The 13,922-nt window shown below is 43.1% G+C and overlaps 1 protein-coding gene and 1 non-coding gene across 3 annotated transcripts; both read left to right on the top strand.

Moving 5' to 3' along the window:
- Positions 1-3,508: 3,508 nt before the first annotated feature.
- TRNAW-CCA lies at positions 3,509-3,580 on the top strand. The gene has a single exon. It is a non-coding gene; the product is annotated as a tRNA-Trp (tRNA).
- A 98-nt stretch (positions 3,581-3,678) lies between these two features.
- On the top strand, positions 3,679-7,811 carry LOC123408949 (phosphopantothenate--cysteine ligase 2-like). 2 transcript variants are annotated; one of them, XM_045101973.1, is made up of 9 exons: positions 3,679-3,871; positions 3,981-4,131; positions 4,220-4,264; positions 4,426-4,511; positions 4,749-4,801; positions 4,923-4,982; positions 5,602-5,703; positions 7,000-7,119; positions 7,265-7,811. In XM_045101973.1, the coding sequence occupies exons 1-9, from the start codon at positions 3,736-3,738 to the stop codon at positions 7,508-7,510; spliced, it is 999 nt and encodes a 332-aa protein (XP_044957908.1). In that variant the 5' UTR covers positions 3,679-3,735; the 3' UTR covers positions 7,511-7,811. The 2 variants fall into 2 exon arrangements, with proteins under 2 accessions (XP_044957908.1, XP_044957909.1); XM_045101974.1 differs by lacking the exon at positions 5,602-5,703 and having other exon boundaries at positions 3,691-3,871.
- The last annotated feature ends 6,111 nt before the right edge of the window (positions 7,812-13,922 follow it).

The raw sequence follows: 13,922 nt of genomic DNA, 5'->3' as shown, positions 1-13,922 counted from the left end.
CCTGAAGACATGAGAGAAGTCTTGTTATAAGTAATCATATAAAGTTGGTATTCGTTCGATATTTTGATGATATGTATGTTGTTACTTCCTTTAGTGGTGTCATGTGAACATCGACTACATGACACTTCACCATGTTATGGGCCTAAGGGAAGTCATTGTGAAGTAACAAGTAGATGATGGGTTGCGAGAGTGATAGAAGCTTAAACCACAGTTTATGTGTTGCTTCATAAGAGGCTGATTTGGATCCTCATCACTACTGGAATCAGGGAATTTGGCATCAGCCAATTCTTTGCCATCTACTGGCTGATGGCAAAGAGCCTCTTTGCCATCAGTCGCGGGCAAACAGACGACAAAGAGGAGGCTGATGGCAAAGACAGGGTTTGCCACCAGCCAATTCTTTGTCGTCTGCCAGTAGACGGCAAAGAAGCTACACGCAGACGACAAAGAGCCCATGCGCCCCTCACTTTGCCGTCTTCTAGTAGACGGCAAAGTGGATGGACCCATAACGGCCGACGCCACCCCTCACACCCTCTTCGCCATCTGCCGCCACCTCTTTGGTGTCTCCTAGCACACGTCAAAGGGGATGGCCCCATAACGGCCGGTGCCACCCCACCCCGCCTCTCTATCTCTCTCTCTCTCGCCCCCAGCCCCCAAGCGTTGCCCCGCCCCACCGCCCCTACCCCCCGTCGCACCGCCGCCACCGCCGCAGGGGCCTCCCTGCGCCACTGCCCGCCCATCGCACCGACGTCTCCTGCGCCTGTGCCCCCCGTTGCCCTGTCGCCACCGCCGCCCCTGCCCCCTGCCGCCCGATGCCCCTGCGCCCCTGCCCACACCTCCCCCAGCGCCCCTACCCCCCGCCACCCGACCGCCACCTCAGCTGCAATGACCCCGGCCTCCCTGCGTCGTCCCTGTTGCCAGCCCCCCCGGTGAGTCCCCTCTTCCCTTTTTTCGTTTAGGTTAGTTAGTTAGTTAGGTATTGTTAATTAGGTTAGTTAGTTAATTGTTAATTAGTTTAGCTATTGTTAATTAGGTACTATTAGGTTAGTTATGTTAATTAGGTTAATTAGATTAATTAGTTTTGGCAGTGCACAACGAAGCTCTGCCGGATCAGTTCCATCACCATCTCCACCACACCGTTGTGCTGTCGAAGAACTCAGCTACCTCTCCGACCCGTCTTGCTGGATCAAGAAGGTGGATATTGTCATCAAGTTGTACGTGTGCTGAACGCGGAGGTGTCGTCCGTTCGACACTAGATCGGGATGGGATCGCGAGACGATTCGTGATGGGATCGCGGGATGGACTGCGATTTGGATCGCGAAGATGTTCGACTACATCAACCACGTTATATATGCTTCCGTTTAGCGATCTACAAGGGTATGTGTATCCAATCTCTCCCCTCGTAGATGCTCATCACCATGGATAGATCTTGTATGTGCGTAGGAAAATTTTGTTTTTCATGCAACGTTCCCCAACACATATATCAAGTGAATCACTTGAATACCCCAATGTCACTACGTGTATCCGCATGCAAGACATATATTATGTGCTCTCAAACCTGAATATTCAATCCAATCATAATGAGATCTTAAAGTGAAAGATTCAATTCGTCACAATAATAGCATGGGACAAACACCATATGATCCAACTCTATTAACAAGGGCCGTGATATATATATATATATCAAGATCATGACATCTCAATAACACGAGAGAGAGATTAAACACATAGCTACTGGTACAAACCCTCAACCCCGAGGGTGGACTACTCCCTCGTCGTCATGGCCTTTGTCGGGATGACGTAGATGGCCACCGGAGATGATTTCCCCTCTCCGACAGGGTACTGGAATGTCTCCAAATTGGTTTTTCGTTGCTACAGAGGCTTGCGATGGCGTAACTTCTCGTATAGGGTTATTTCTATAGGTTTCTATATTTATAGGATTTTTGGGCTTTGGAATCACGTCAAGATGGGCCACGAGGTGCCCACTAGACAGCAGCCCACACGAGGGGGGGGGGCTGGCGCGTCGTGGTGTCTAGTGGGCACCAACCCCCCTCTGGTGGTTCTTTGCTCCAGTATTTCTCCTTTCTTCCAAAAAAACGTCGAAAAGTTTCGTCCAATTTTCAAGAACTTCTATTTATGCACAAAAAACAACACCACGGTAGTTCTGTTGAAAACAACGTCTGTCCGGGTTAGTTCTAAATAAATCATATAAAGTGCAGTAAAACCGTATAAATGTATTGTAAACATAGGCAAACATGGCATGAATAGTTCATACATTATTGATACGTTCGAGACGTATCAGCGGCCAGGGCGCATGGTCGTATATCACCATCAAGGCTGCCCTAGTTGGCCGTCGATGACGTGTTGGTGGTGAGCCTCCTCGTTGCTAGCCTGCTTCGCTTCCAAGAAGTGGAGGCGGCGGCTGTACCTCCTACTGATTGCTGAGGAGCAGCGGCTGCCAAGGTCCAGCTACGAGACGATGAACGAAGACATGCATCGCACATCATCTAGAGCAAGAGGAAAGACACCTGACCAATGACGGCGTGCAAATCACGGAAATGACGACATCCAGATCGAGAGAACAAGCGACCGAACTAAGTGAGGACTGGGAAGAGGTGAGGACGGCATCGACAACAGTGTAGGAGGTCCTCGTGCTCACCGAGCTCGTCGATGCAATCAGACGGGTGGCAGCAGCATAGAGGAGCTAGGGTTAGAGGAGAGTGAAGTGAGGAGAGTGAAGTGAGGAGAGAAAGGGAGAGAGGCCGACACGATGTGACCCATGTCCACCCAGCCCCACCTCGTTGAAGCACGGGCCAACAAGGAACCAACACACCACAGGTCAACACGTGAAAAACCAACCTCGGCGGGACGGGAATTTCGGTGATGGCATGAGATCTTTTACCTCTCGAGAGCGCCGACGGGTTGCACGGGACGCGCCCCAGCCACAACCAATGACATAGGAGGCCACCAATAGAAGACCACACACACCAGCGACGAGCGAACGAAAATAGCGAAGTGTGTGTGTGTGAGAGAGAGAGAGAGAGAGAGAGAGTGGGCTAAGTCGGGTGTATTTCAACTGTTCATGGGATAGCGGTCCGACAGACCATATCTCCCAACATCTTCATCCAACGGTCGAGATTACATCAAGCAGCTCGATCCAACGACCGAAAAGCTCAAATCACCGAGAGTGTGCGGGTTTGCCCATGAATGTTGTTTTAGAATGGTGTTGTCGGTTGTAAACAAGTAACGCGAACCAACCTCTGATTGAATGGTTAAGATGACAGTGGTATTCCTAACCCACGAGGGTTTTAATTCGGATGTTTACATTTATTTCAAGATTTTCGAGTAAACGGAAGGAGATGTTCCCGACGAATATGGTAACTTTGTAACATCTCAAGATGATATATCGGTTTAGCCTTTCGGAGGTGCTCATATGCGGAGAGTTGGAACCAATAAAAGTTCGGCGCAGTACAACCTATTTTAACACGTATTGTTATGTGAGGGCATCACCGGATCCGTGGCGCAATGGTAGCGCGTCTGACTCCAGATCAGAAGGTTGCGTGTTCGATTCACGTCGGGTTCAATTCCCCGAACAAAAAATCCGGTTCCTTTTTTTTCCCCTCTCCATCGTTTTTCCTTTTTCTTTTTCCTTTTCTTTTCCATCCATCCTCTCTGAGATTCGCGCCGCGTCACTGGTGTCACTCTCCTCCATCCCCACCAGCGCGGCAGCCGCCAGCCATGGATCCACCGACCAGCGAGGCGCACCGGAGCTCCGACGACGAGGCGGCGGGCTTCTTCCGCGCGGCCCCGCCCCTCCGCGGCCGCGACGCCGTCGCCGCCAGCCTCGCCGCCTTCGTCGCCCGCCACCACGCCGGCAAGTCGCCCCCCGCCTCCCTCCCGGCCTCTTGGAACCAACCCCCCAGTTTTAGGTTCGCCTCGACGGGGCTGAAAGACAGTTCCTTTTGCGTGCGCGCGCGCTGCAGGCACCGGGGGAGGAGGAGGAGGTGGAAGCCCCCCGGCGGTGGCCGGGGTGGTCTGCGTCACCTCCGGCGGCACCACGGTGCCCCTGGAGCAGCGCTGCGTGCGCTACATCGACAACTTCAGCTCCGGCCAGCGCGGGGCCGCGTCCACCGAGTACGTACCACTGCCGGCGGCAGCCGCTTCCCCTCTCAGCCGCGTTTCTGCTTCTTCAGACTACGGACTGACTGACGATGCAACGCAGGTATTTCCTCAAGGCCGGTTACGCCGTCGTCTTCGTCCATCGCCGGTGAGTCTTTCTCGCTCAACGAGGCTACCTCAACCAGTCAACCAATTTTTTTCATTCAGACGCTTCTAGCCTAGTTAGCTTCAACGAGCACCAATTTTTTATTCAGTCGTGCGTGCCAACGGCGATTCGAGAGTTGAGACTCACTCTGCCCCTCTTTGCAGCGGGAGCAAGCAGCCTTACTGCAGGTTTCTTCCGGAGGACTCGTTTCTCGACCTTTTCGAGCTCGGCGAAGGATCAGAGATCCAAGGTCTGGTGATTGCGGTCCTGAGTTATCCATGTCATGCAAACTGTACCAGAATTGCAGTTCTCACTCTGGTCACAAAACCATGCTGTTTCATGTTCTTTGCTTCCTGTATTCTTCTTTCTCATTTATTTATCCGGTCTTCAAACCGTCTCACCTGAGCGCTTTGCAGTAGTTTAAGTAAATGACTCTCTATCCTGCTTTGGAACTTATGTGCTCATTTGAGCTACTTGTTTGTCTCAGTCCCAGAGTCTCACACAGCAGTGGTCAAGACAGCGATTAGCAGTTATCGCAAGGTATATTGATGATTTACAAACACCCCTATTTATTTATGCCGAATTCAATGGTGATGCATCGGCTGCCAGTCAGATTGATGACATGATACCATGATCACTGGCTTGTACTCTTTGATTACAGGCAATTGACGAAGGTCTACTTCTGAAACTTCCTTTCACTACGATTTTTGAGTACCTTCAGGTATTGCACGCCTATTTCCTACCATCACATCTTTAAATACCGTGCATAAAGCATTTTTGTAGTATGTTGGATCAGAGATAGTATATTGTCATTTGTGGTTTCTCACGAATTCATCATAGCTTTGGTTCAGTGGCTTACCGGGTTATACTGAGGATAATGTTGGAAGAGAACTACTCCCTCTGGTCACAAATATAAGATGTTCTAACATTTTTCTGAATCGGATGCATAATAGACACGTTTTAGTCTGTTTGTTCACTCATTTCAGTCCCTATGTAGCCCATATTGAAATATCCAAATCATCTTATATTTGTGAATGGAGGGAGTAGGATATAATATACTCCCTCCGTCCGAAAATTCTTGTCGTAGGTTTGTCTAAAAATGGATGTAACAAAATACTAAAATGTGACTAGATACATTCGTATCTAGAAAAATCTAAGACAAGAATTTTGGGACAGAGGGAGTATTTTTTAGCACTCAGTCTTTGAAATAGAATGTAATACTTGTGGCAATTAGTAATTTATTTATTTATCCAGTAAAAGCTTAGCTACAGCTTCATGATGCATTCACCCTGTGAATGAGATACTGATGCAATAACTGTTTCTGTTTGTATTGCAAACAGTTACTGCAGCTTGTATCCACTGCTATGAATTGCTTGGAGCGCCATGGAATGTTTTATTTTGCTGCTGCAGTGTCTGACTTCTATGTTCCATGGGAGAGTATGGTAGGATCTATCTTCATTTACTTTTTGTATGCTCACTATTTATATTTAAACAAACCAATCCGTTAGTGCATAGCGCCATAGCGGCAGTGTACTTGGTTTATATATTTGCTTTGTTGTTGTGTAGAGGGCATAGCAAGGTTTAACAAGTCACTTGGCCCGACGAAAATCAGTTTGTTGAAAGAAAAATTTATGCGAAAAAAATGTTCAAACTGCCTTGATGCTTAATGTTTATTGTCCTCTTATGCTGCGGTGTTGCCTGATACTTCAATATATTAGTGTGCATCATGTTAGGGTTACCTGAAAACACAAAATTCTTGAAATCCCCCCTCCCTCCCAAGATTCGCATTTGCAGGCGGAGGGGAGTGACAGAAGTGACATGCACAACTTGTTGCAGCCTTGCAAGCATTATGGCACACATACTTGTGATATTGCACTAGTGTCTGGAGGTTAATATTTGTCGATAGCACTCAGAGCACTGGTCTGTGAAACGCCTGCTAAGATACATAATGGTTTGGCACCATTTCTTATTCCTTCTGACACAATCGTTATCGCAGGCTAAACACAAAATTGAATCAGCAGGTGGCCCTTTGAGCATGGTTTATCAACAAAACGATTATATTTAAACAAACCAATCAGTTAGTGCCTAGCGGATGATCATGATGATAGGATTCTAGATTGCCATCATCAGTGTACGTGGTTTATAAATTTGCTTTGTTCGTTGTGTAGAGGGTGTAGCAAGGTTTAATAAGTCACTTGGTCCACGAAAATCAGTTTGTTGATAGAAAAACATACAACAACAACAACAACAACCAAGCCTTTCAGTCCCAAACAAGTTGGGGTAGGCTAGAGTTGAAACCCATAAGATCTTGAAGCCAAGTCATGGCTCTGGAACGTTGATAGAAAAACATATGTGAGGAAAATGTTCAAACTGCTTCGATACTTAGTGTTCATTTTCCTCTTATGTTGCCATGTTGCCTGATACTTCTTTAATAGATTACTGTCCATCGTCCAGCATCATGTTAGGCTTACAGGACGACAGATAAATCTTGAAATGCTCCTCCCTCCCGAGGTTTGCATTTGCAGGAGGGGAGTGACATAAGTGATACGCACAAGTAGCTGCAGCCTTGCAAGCATTATGGTACACATACTTGTGGCGTTGCACTAGTATCTGGAGGTTAATATTTGTTGATAGCTGTCAGAGAACTTGTCCGTGGAGCTTCCGCTAACATACATAATAGTTTGGCACCATTACAAAGTCTCAGTTGTTATTCATCCCTGACACAATCGTTATCGCAGGCTAAACATAAAATCCAGTCAGCAGGTGGCCCTTTAAACATGCAGCTCAATCAAGTTCCTAAGATGCTTTTCATCCTCAGAAACCATTGGGCTCCTTCTGCTTTTTGTGTATCCTTCAAGGTTAGGTTATTCGTTCTGTCTTTTTCCCACACTTGTAAATACTGATGTACACTTGTAAACTCAGTACTTACAGCAAGTATTTCCAGCCTATGGTCTAGATCCAGCGTACTGATTCTGATTGTCCGCAATGCCTGCAAAACTGCAGCTCGAGACGGATCCAGACATCCTTATACAGAAGGCAGAGGCGGCTTTGAGAAAGTATGGTATGAATGTGGTGGTGGCGAACGAGCTAGCGAACTACAAGGACGTAGTTGTCATGGTCACAAGCAGCGGGAAGACAACCGTGAGCAGGCGGAGCAAGGAAGACGACCTAGAAGAGCAGCTCATCGGTCTCCTGGTTAAGATGCATTCAGATCACGCTAAGCAGTCCAATCCAGACCAGGAAACTTGAGCTGTTGTCTTAATGATGACGAATAAGGAGCTGCTACAAGTTATTGAGCTCATTGGTCTCCTGGTTTAGTTAACGTACCGGCAAGCAGAGTAGCATTTCCTTTTGAGAATCGCACGTGCGATCACCTCCCTTATCACTTATGTTATGCTACGCCAGATGAGATGCCTGCCTTTATCGGCGTGGGCGGTGGTTTGGATTGGACAAGTCTCGCCAATTCAAACTCCAAATCTGAAATGTACTATTGTGAGTGAGTGAACCAAATTCGACCAACGAAATCCAAGGCTCCTTTGCCTGGACTGCATACAGCACCTTCAAATGCACACAGGGATCATCACCATTGATGGTCCAACCAATTCTATAGTGAATGTTACATTTTATAGTTTTGAATGGGATGAAGCTCCATTTTCTGTTGCATATGTATACTAGTACAGAACTGGACCCACAAACAAAACACAACCATGCATAGGTGTGTAAATGTGCACAAGAAGGGCAAAACAGCAGAGATGAAGAATGCTGAGGGTTAATTACGAAGCATGTTAAGCTCTATCCGAATGAATCTTGTGTTGCTTACTCACAGTAAATAAAAAGGGTACCAAGCAGAAAACTGAAGTATTCTGCTGAATCTTGCCAAGGATGAAAGCTTATTTGTGGTGGGGCGCAGGGGTGGGTTATTTGTGCTACAGTCAACAAAGGAAAACATCACCATGCCCCAGGCCACACGTTGGCCCTTTTTGTTGAACGTTGTTGTTTACAGTTTGGAACTCAGAGAAGCTAGTTTGTCAGGTGAGGTTGCCAACTCATTTGGGTCATCAATGGTTTTGTGCCGACATATGAAAAACCAGATCATGTGCTTATGGATACGGAATGGGAACTAAAGTCCCAACCTGAGAACACTGCACACTTTTTTTAGATGGAAATTCGGAACTGGGAGTGGCACCGAGGAATCACTCACTAGCTAATCGGAAAGCGAAGCAGGGGAGGATAGCTAGGGGACTGACCGGTGGAGTGAGGCTGCGGTGTGAATTTTGTGTTCTGTTTATATATAGGAGGAGGACGGGGCGTCCGGTGATGTGACCGCGTGTCAGTCGTTCGTGTTCGGAGGGCTTGGAATGTGTGATTCTGAAGCGGCGGGCGTGTCACGTCGACGTGTCCGGCGACCGATGCCGGCGACGAGGACCTGGTTTTCATCTCGGGTCCGCAGCCGTGGCGCGCGGTGTACTCGTTTTGCAGTTGGGGTGTTCGGATCCAGGCTACTAGCAAACTGAACGGGATTCTTTAACGTCAGAATGACTTTGAAATGATTTGGACCTTTGATGCATAGTGATGACTGACATTCGAATTCCTACACAAACAAACATGTCTTACAAATTGAGGACATACTTGAGGATGATCACCAAAAACATAGTCCCTCCGTCCACTTTTGTAAGGCACACTTCTTGGTAGAAGTGTGCCTTACAAAAGTGAACGGAGGGAGTAACTTAATTAGAGGCTAACAAACTTGCTCAAACCCTTTATTACAGCGTAATGATTGAGGTCAGAAACAACTTCAACCGTAAGGTTTCAAAAGCACAAGAGTAACAAATACTCGAAACCTTCACTTCCTTGAGCTACCCTAAAGAACTCAAATCGGTTCAACAAAAGCAACGACAAGAACATATTTTTTTTTCAAGTTCTTCACTCCTTAATCTCATCACAATAACAAATGTCATGGAGTATTATCAGAGGAAGAAAGAAGAAGGGGATCAACAGATTACTCCAAAATCTAGATCAAAATGGTTCCCTTCATACATAGAAGCACACATAGAAGAGATTGATGAGATAATAGATCTCTCTCTCTCTCTCCCTCTCTCTCTCCCTCCCTCCCTCCCTCCCTCCCTAAATCGAAGTAAAAAGCCATTGCAATGATTGAGAGATGGCAAGCTTCAAAAGGTAAACAATCTAGAAATAATTTGATCAAACGGTTAGAAACCATTGGGGGAAAAAGTCCCTTCAATAGTTACAAACGGTTAGGGACCTTCCCGGGATCTGATATAAGGAGGGACCTACTATTAATGTGTATTAGTATTCATCGTATTTTTATGAATTGAGTAGAAGATGTCTAAATATGAAAATGACTCAATTTTTAGGATCAAGCCAACATGGATTAATAGCTTGTACCACATATGGAGAAATAAATCAGTCTAATTAATGGCGGTAGGATTATAGGCTTCTGTTCTGCTCCAATAGAAGTCCTACAGATTTGTAATAAAAAAAATTAACCAGATTTCCATGGTTAATTCTGACGATGGAATTTTATTCCAGGAACTACTAGGAGAACTTGTTTGTGGAAGATTATGTTAGCGCACTGCATGGGAACATATCAAATAATCAAATCAGGTTTATGCAGAATTTGTCAAATGCATTACAAACTTCAATTAGTCGATGGTTACTATTAAAAATGATATGTTAATAGAAAGTATGTAGCATATACATCTGTGTACTTATATTGAACACACTATAATTGGAAAGACACATTTGATCTTGGAAGAACCAATGAAGAATCTTACCAGAAAGTCTACTTATACTCATGAATTTTGATCTATACTCTCGATATTTACAAAAATAGTTTCCTGCTAATATACTAAAACACTACTGAGATATTTTCAGACCATATGATTTAGATATTTCTCCCATAAATATTCTACTATAAATATGTATAATTTATAGTTTATCCAATTGCAAATAATTTATGAAGGAAATAATGTTACACAATATGTTTAAATTACACAATGTAAGTGTATTTTTCATCAAAAAATATTACAATTGCATAGAAAATGATTTCTAACTAATATTTAAAAAACAGTTCCATGTGATTAACTATATGTCAAATATCTAACAGAAAATAATACTCGCTAAGACCATAGCTTGCTAAAAATATAAGTTCAAAGTATAAAATTTTAATATAAAACTATATTTTTATAATTTCCATGTATCCAAATTATGATTGGATAGACCCTAGTTAATCTAACAGGCCACTATGCTACACGGTATGGTGAAGCGAAGAAAATAAATACAACATGGAAAGGGCATAGAAGAAAAATTATAAGTGATTCAATATTTTGTTTCAAAAGAATAAAGTCGATATGGTAATAAGAAAACTGCTCATCAGCATTGTAACTGTAATTAGGTAATAATAAATAGAAAAATGCATTACACACTCGATTGTTCTTAAAAGACCTTTTTCCTAAAATACTTTATGATAATAAATGATAACAACTAATAGTGAATAGTTTTTAAAATGATAATCAGTGACACCTCATGTCTAGTATGCAATGGTGTGAGAATTAACCGGGATTCACTCCGACCGCAACATGATCTTTACTACTAATTCAACGTGCGCATGTCATTGTAATAAGGTTTATTAAAGAGAAAATAATTATTTTCGATAAATAATATTTATTTTGAGTAAGATTTAGGCCTTATGGAGTAGACGCATATTTGGATTAATAATTCCAATTACACTGGAATATGTATATTATTTGTTTCGTATTTGGTTTTCTTTGTTTTTGGTGACTTTTTTTTAGCAAACAACAAAAGTTTTAAATTTTTGAGATTTTTAAATTTTTCCAAAAATCAGGATTGTTTTAGCAAGTAAGAATATTCAATCAAGAATATGCTAGAAGGGAATGCAAATTTTAGTTATCCATTCATGGAACTAAAATAATGCATTAATGAGTTGGGATCTTCACCTACATGAAATCATCAAAGTGTTTGACATCATCAAGGATGGTGAAGAGGCTTGAGAAAGTCAATGGGAGCGCTAAAGAATATTTTTTATACTCTGTGTGAACAACGTATTGTTAGTTGGAAATATTGTTGACATAGTGTAAGGTTTCATTGAAATTAAATTTCATTGAAAAGATTAAAGGAAATGCAATATAAGTATTGCCACTTTGGAAGTGGGTCAATGATAACGTTTGAGTGGAAAGTTCATGATAGAACTTGCCTACATGGACAGAGTATGGTTCATGTTTTCCATTACTTGTCTGTGTTTGATCAAATGTGCTAAAATCATGGAGCTAAATTGTTGGAAACAACAATTAGCATCCTTTTGCAAACGAAGGGAATGATTTCTTTTGAAATCTAATACTTATACAAAGTATGTATATTCATAGTGAAAGTATGTATACTCATAGTGCATAGCAAAAGAGACATATGGTAGGCGATACGAATGAATGATTAGATCAACCATGTACACCATAATATGCACACAAACCAGATATGAATTATGTTCTAAGTGTTATGAACATGAATATGATCATGTTAATGATCAAGGAGAAGATACTCTTATGAGGAATATAAGATACACTTCACAATTGTGATAAATGCATAAAAAACTTAGTGTACATTAATGCACTAATAAACTTTTTTTGCATAGGCACAAAGTCAATCAACTTAGTGTTAATAAGTGACATAGTGAGATGGAAGAAATTCCAAGATTAAACTTGGAAGAAAATTCCGAAGTTTAACACTATGATAGAATCTATAACAATAGCGGTAGGATGAGACACATTTTGGAAGTGTAAATATTAAATGTTTTGATCTAAATTCTTCATAGAATTGGATAGGGTACTTTACAAAAGAAACATCAATGTTGTGAACAACAAACTGTCTTCTTAGTCAAAGCACCGAACATTTAAAGTGCAAGGATCATTTGAGATCAAAGGGAGGAGTGATTCTCTATGATATGAAAATACATGGACCTGAAGTTTCATATCCAAGGACAGAGTCTACACCACAACGAACACCGCAATGCCATTGGGTGCTGAATTAAGAAACTAGATTATTGTTTCTTGTGCAAGTGCGAGGTTGTTGGATGGGTGCCCAAGAGACAATAATATACATCAATTTTCATGATTAATGTATTGTGTTTTTATTCTATAACTGCTATGGTCACTGAATATGAGATTTAGAGGGAAACCCATACGCACGTGTAGAAACATAAACACACTGTTATATCCCTTTGTCATGTCTCACAGACAAACTCATTAATATTAGATGACCATGTTTTCCTGGTCATGGACATTTGTTACGTCAATATTAATGGGAGCACATTGTTGTTTCAACATTGTGGCTGAGCAGGACCAAGTAGTTGAGATACCACGAGATTAGTTTTTCTAAATAGTATCGTCACAAGATGGTTATTTTGTTTGCCTCCTTACACCATGACAATATATGATTATGTTCATAGTAAAGATCATTTTGGTATAGTCAAGTATCACATCGTAAACCGGGTGATCGAAAAGTCTAACATTGAGTGGTCTTAAAATTATTCTTATCTAGTTCAAGATTGGGAATTACTCCTCTAGATAATAGAGAGATACATTAAGGATCCACTCGGTGAAATATTATTGATAAATATGTCTGCATAGACAAAGACATTACACTAGTCATGGGGATACTATTACTGTTGCTTACTCACACGAAATAAAAAGGGTACCAAGTAGGAAACTGAAGTATTCTGCTGAATCTTGCCAAGGATGAAAGCTTATTTGTGATGGGGCGCAGGGTTGGGTTACACTAGTAGAAAAAGGGTCTTTCGGCCGAGGGACGAAAGACCATTAGTCCCAGTTCAAATGAAAACCGGGACCAATGCCTGGCATTGGTCCCGGTTCGGTTCACCACATTAGTCCAGGTTTGGGGCAAAAACCGGGACTAAAGATCCAGTGACTGCCACGTGGCATGCCGCGGAGCATTAGTCCCGGTTTGTGACAAGAACCGGGAGTAAAGGGTAGGCTATTAGTCCCGGTTTTAGACAAAAACTGGGACTAAAGGGTTGCCTATATAAACCCTCACCCCTGTCCACCCTCTTCGCTATTTTTTGGGTGTTGAGGTGTCAACATGCCATGCTCTTGCCACTCTAGTTCATGCACATGAAGTGTTCGATGAAATGCCCGAGCCACACTACTTAAGCTTTGTCCTCTCCAAGCTCGACCCCCAAGCTCCATTTTCCTCAATATTTGTCTAGGTTTGGCCGTGCAGCAACTACACAAGTGTTTTAAAAGGTTAGCTACTTCATACTTTCATCTGTCACTGCTAGTTTAGCTCATTTCAAATGCTCTAGAAGTAGAGTGATTTGTGAGGGGAGTCTCCACCATATATGAGAGAAGAAGAATGCCGACTATTGTTGTGGGGGTCGCTTCTCCTTCTTCTCCTTGTGCTAGATATTCGTTATGCACAAGGGGAAGTAGGAGTAGCGACCATCATCGACGGTCGAAAAATCAGTGAGGGAGTGTCCACCATATATGAGAGAAGAAGAATGTCGACTGTTGTTGCGGGGGTTGTTTCTCCTTCTTCTCCTTGTGCTAGATATTTGTTATGCACTAGGGGAAGTAGGAGTAGCGACCATCATCGACGGTCAAAAAATCGGTGA

This window comes from Hordeum vulgare, chromosome 7H (assembly GCF_904849725.1).
Source record: "Hordeum vulgare subsp. vulgare chromosome 7H, MorexV3_pseudomolecules_assembly, whole genome shotgun sequence".
Lineage (NCBI taxonomy): Eukaryota > Viridiplantae > Streptophyta > Magnoliopsida > Poales > Poaceae > Hordeum > Hordeum vulgare.
This window is presented reverse-complemented; position numbering and strand designations above follow the sequence as displayed.

Coding starts and splice junctions, on each gene's coding strand:
- LOC123408949 (XM_045101973.1), top strand. CDS start 3,736: ATGGATCCACCGACCAGCGAGGCGCACCGGAGCTCCGACGACGAGGCG. Junction 4,132..4,219: donor CGCGGGGCCGCGTCCACCGA/GTACGTACCACT, acceptor GATGCAACGCAG/GTATTTCCTCAAGGCCGGTT. Junction 5,704..6,999: donor ATGTTCCATGGGAGAGTATG/GTAGGATCTATC, acceptor TCGTTATCGCAG/GCTAAACATAAAATCCAGTC.